The sequence below is a fragment of the Hippoglossus hippoglossus genome, chromosome 7, assembly GCF_009819705.1.
Source record: "Hippoglossus hippoglossus isolate fHipHip1 chromosome 7, fHipHip1.pri, whole genome shotgun sequence".
In the NCBI taxonomy this organism is placed as follows: domain Eukaryota; kingdom Metazoa; phylum Chordata; class Actinopteri; order Pleuronectiformes; family Pleuronectidae; genus Hippoglossus; species Hippoglossus hippoglossus.
Window position 1 is genome coordinate 14,674,095 of NC_047157.1, and position 5,013 is coordinate 14,679,107.

The 5,013-nt window shown below is 41.7% G+C and overlaps 1 protein-coding gene across 1 annotated transcript; it reads right to left on the reverse strand.

The window, feature by feature from the left end:
- Positions 1-1,883: 1,883 nt before the first annotated feature.
- LOC117764917 (glucagon-1-like) lies at positions 1,884-3,778 on the reverse strand. The gene is made up of 4 exons (XM_034591075.1): positions 3,607-3,778; positions 3,402-3,498; positions 2,409-2,558; positions 1,884-1,995 (listed from the first exon to the last, which is right to left on the reverse strand). Exons 1-4 carry the CDS (start codon positions 3,662-3,664, stop codon positions 1,959-1,961), a joined length of 342 nt encoding a protein of 113 aa, XP_034446966.1. The 5' UTR covers positions 3,665-3,778; the 3' UTR covers positions 1,884-1,958.
- Between the last annotated feature and the right edge of the window lie 1,235 nt (positions 3,779-5,013).

Here is a 5,013-nt window from a genome sequence, read left to right on the forward strand (position 1 = left end):
GGGGTAAGGAAAAGAGAAGGGGAATGGAGGTGGTGGAGCACTGCAGTGCAGATAAATTAATGCAGCAGTCGAGGCTGAGTCAGCAGCACACTCCCAGTTTGGCCCAGAGCCTCCATCAGTTAGTGCCCATGCACGGCTGCCTGCAGGAGAGCGGCTCCCCCGCTCAGAGAACCTCAAATAAGGATTTTTCGACCTAAAATCACAGACTCGTTCACGAGGAGCGTGCGAGGCAGCCAGTGCTCGCTGCGTGCGCGCTCCGGTGTGGAGGAGCAGAGGAGCTGTCCTTGGTGCTGAAGACGGTGCCGGGAGGACCAACCAACCTCTGGCCGGGGTCTGGGGTCTCTCTGGGACTCGGTCTCTCTGGGTCTCTCTGGGTCTGGGGTCTCTCTGGGACTCGGTCTCTCTGGGTCTCTCTGGGTGGGGCTGCGTCCGGAGGAAGGCAGCGTGGAACTAAACCCAGCAATGAAAATGTGTTCGGTGCGCGGGGGAGCTCGACCTAATTCGCAGACAGCCACACCTACACTCTTCTCTCCCTCCTCCCCCCTCTTCCTCTTCCTAATCCCCATTGCTTTCCTCTCACCCCCTCCTCCCCTCCTCTGAAGTGAGCTGCCACATAGCATGTGGTTTCTCTGTGGGCAGAACCGAACGTGGCTAAATATAACGATTAAACGTGTCGCTATATTTACTTGGCAATGATGGGTCTTTTTTTTTTTTAAGGAGAAGCTTCGGTTTTAATACACATGAGAGTGACAGTGAATAATATAATGGTCCTTTAATCACTAATGAAAACATTATTTACAAGCACCCTTTATACAGTGCTTGGTTTGTGTTTCTGTCCCCTGCTGGTCGCCTACATGTCAGACAGTAAGAGTGAACAGCCAGTAGTAAAAGGGGGGTTTTCCTATACTAGCTGATCCCATTTCAACCCTTGACTCAGATCAGAGGGTTGTGTTTGTGCTCTTCTCCCTCCCTCCCTCCCTCCCTCCCTCCCTCCCGCCTTCTCCCCTCCTCCCCTGGTCTCTCTTTCTCCCCAGAGTCAGACTGAGGAGGGAGGAAGGAGCCCAGAGAGGGAGATCTCCATCATGGCTTATGTATGGCCAGAAGCCAGGAGCTCCCACCACAGCTGCACCCTCATATAACACATCTCTCAATAAGAGAAAAGGCAGACATATAACTAACCCCACCCCCACCCACACCACCCCCAGCAACACACACACACACACACACACACACACACACACACACACACACGTACATAAAAAGCAACACCATCCACCACCACCACCAGTTATAGCCTGCAGTCTCTCTCCACCTACGTAAAATCCACCAGCCCCTCCTTCTCCACTAAACATGAACTCCATTACTTACTGTATATTCTGCTTGCCTCATTGCATAACCTTATTGTGCAACATTGTAAATGTGTGTGAACAAAGTTTGGGCTATAAACAGTCTGCACCGCAAAATAAAACATAACAGATACCTTCACACCCACACACAGCCATTTTTAAAGAAAGATTTCCCAAACCAGCTGGAGCTGTTATGTTGCCTGACTGTTGCCGATTTGCTAAACAACAGCACCCACCTCTGGTCGGTCACATGTAAGCATGTAGCATGTCTTTTTTGGGGGGGATAACATTGTCATCAATCTCCAGTTTCAATACAAAACACAACAACTTTGAATGGTTTTATTCTAAAATCTTAAATAATTTGAAAAAACATTTGTGCATCACAACTTCTAAGGCATACAGGTAAATTCAAATCCTTTATTTTTGTTCATGTTGCATCTTTGTTTATACACAATGAAGAAAATCAAAACAAGATGCAATGTTTGCAACATATAGCATCTGCACATTTCCTAAATCTTAATTTCTTTATAGAATATTTTCTATGTTGCTGCGGAGGACTTATCTTCTTTTATGCTTCTGGATGATACAAGTGCACATGTTATCTGGAGCGTCTTATACTTCTGCAATGTGGAGTAGGTCTTCACGACACCTGTAAAACATAAACAAAATATTAAAAAACACAATCTCCATCACTAATCTATACTGATTATACTGCCCCGGCTGCCAAATCAACACAGACACATGGAGAACATGTAAACCTTCACCTAACAACCCTCTTGTTGTTAGGTGACAGAGCTAACCACTGCACCATCCTGCCCCCCCGACCCAATTCGTGACTCAATTTCAATTTGAGATTTACAGGACAGTGACACGCGGAGCTGAGTCACTCTACATTTTAGGTAAAAATGGAACAGTTTGGGCTAATATGAAAAGTATTAGGTGCAGCATTTAGAAACTATTTTACAGAGCTTCCTCCTTATACACATGCTGTCATGTCATCATCATCCTCTTCCTCCTCTCTCACACCATTACAAACGCTTTGGTATAATCTTTTCAACTCACCCTTGTTTGATTCTGGCCAGCCAATCCACAAAATTCTTTGCCTTAAACTTGTCGAGATAGTGGGTGAAGTCGTTGGTGAACGTCCCATCTGAATGCCTTTTGAGGTTTCGGATGCTTTTCTGTCCCTTTTCCATGTTATACGAATGCCATCTAAGGAAAGCAGAGCTGAGTCTTCATTTTCAGTCAGTTTCAGTGTGGAGCATTACATTGCATGTATTTTTCTTTTTTTTAAAATAATTTCTTTCTCGTTTTTGGCAGTGTGAGAACAAAAATACAGCATCAATAGTTACAATCAGCCATGCTTTGTATAATCTCCATTCCCAGCCACCACCCCAGCCCACCTTCCCTTGCATGACAGCACCTAAGGCCACAGTATAAGTGAAATAATTACACATAAGAATAATATAAATATAAACACAAGTGTTCATATTCAAACACATACGTTAGCGACACTGATGTGTACTTGTAAACGAAATAACAAAAGTAAATAAATAAATATTATTAGTTTTAGTCTATCATAGACTAAAAATAGAGACCTTCTGAAACTTTTTCACAGACTTAGGGTGCACTTTGTTTTCTAGTTTGATGTGAAGCGTCACCTCTATTAGCCATTTTCTTTGTGTAATGAGGGAAGGAGCATTAGCCGTCTTGCCAATAGGATATTGAATGCAACAACACAATTGTTACTCAGGGAAAAGACATCTGATCGCACACCAAATATGGATATGAGTGGGTAAGGGTCGATATTAAGACCAGAGATTTCATCAAAGGATTTAAAGATCTCCTTTCAAAAAGTTTCCCGAGTGCATCTTTGTCACAACAGTGTTTTGTTAATGATTTTCAGCAAAAATTGCCTCACTAAATTGAAGAGAAATGCTTGTTTTCATGTTATACATTAAATACTGAATCTTTATTTTGTTCAATCAAATAAACAAGGGCTGCTAGTGTCCAATATGCACATATCCAGTCTAGCAGGACAACACTGAAACGTACCTTACTGCTCTTGTTTTACCGACAACCATCTCTTTACTGCTCGAACAGAGGAATAGGATCAGCATACACCATACGAGCAGGCTCATCCTCAGGTCACCTGGTCAACACATAACCAAGAACACACACCCATTATTTATCCTGCTGAGTTAGATAAGAAAGATTGCATTTCTTTGGATAAGGTGAAGGCGTGAATGAAGAAACTCACCTTGGGAAACTCTGACAGTGAACCAGTGAAGGACTGTACTTGCTTGTCTGGTGCACATGCAGTGTTGGATTGATGGAGCAGCACCTTGAAGATGCACTGGGAGGGCACTAAGTTGCAAGTATATCTCCGTCACTTTCTAAGGACATCAGGTGTCCCTCTGTGACATGTAGGACCCTCCTCCTCATTATGGTGGTTGGGATCATAGATGATGTGAAGTCGAATGGCATCCACTGTCCACAAAGGTCCGAGGTCAGAGCCCATTCTGCCAAACTCAGACTGCAGCAGGTGTGAAGAAACGTTGTTCTGGTGTCTGACGCAAAGAAAATGACTCCTGACCTGAAAAGTTCACTTCTTTAATGTTGGAAATTTAGGCCATTGAGTGTATTCAGCTGCAGTGTTGCAGTTTGGACCTAATACTCATAAAATCTGGATGAAAATGTGAGAATACGGAGGTAAATCTTTTATTGTATCTTCTCAATGTAGAAAGAATTTATAAACGAAAGCATAAAAACTGCGTGATTAACGTATATTTCAATTTTATATTATAATAGATTCTGTTCTGTTCAACAACCAGAAAATAGAAAATAACACTTTTGAAATTTCAAATATTTCAATGTCTCAAATTTAATAATAAAAAATAAAATAATTCAAAAAAGCTGTTCAGTTTAACTTTTACTTTCCTCTTTTATTTTTTCCTATGAAAACAGATGTATAATGTCTTCTCTGGTCCTCGTCACATTTTAGTAAATGACTGATAATGCTTCGTTCTTGCTGTTCCTGCTTCAAGGCAGCAGGATTTTTGCATTTTATTTTATTTTATATATTTTTTTCATTTCTTTCATCTTCATCAACACATAATTGTCCCGTGATCTGTTTAAGATTTCATCATAGTTGACTTCATGACCATATATGATTATATTTTCATATATTTATTTAACAAACACAAATTCAAACAGGATGAATCATCTATTGAATTGTGAGCAAAATCAATTCATATTTTAAGTTTATGATCAATCTGGTAAAATTGCATAATGTAACTAATTATGAATTATTCATCTGCACTTGAGTTCTATACATTTTCTTCTCGCCCTTGTTGGAATCTGTTGCTCCATGTCGATCGCCACCTGGAGGCTTGCTGCAGTATAGGTCAACAATCGTACCTCCCACATGTTAGTGGATGGGACATGGTGCAAACATACGTTGTTCCTCAAAGATGGTTTCTGTCATTTTAGGTAGTCCTGATCGCAATGAAGTTTGTTCAAGTGTTACTTGTTTGTTTTTAATTTGTTATTTGATACTGTAAAAACGGAGTGAAACGTCATGATTGACAGCTGAGAGCTCGGCGGGACATCCCTACTGCGCAGACTCCAAACGCGCAAGATGGCTGCGTTCACATACCGGGATATT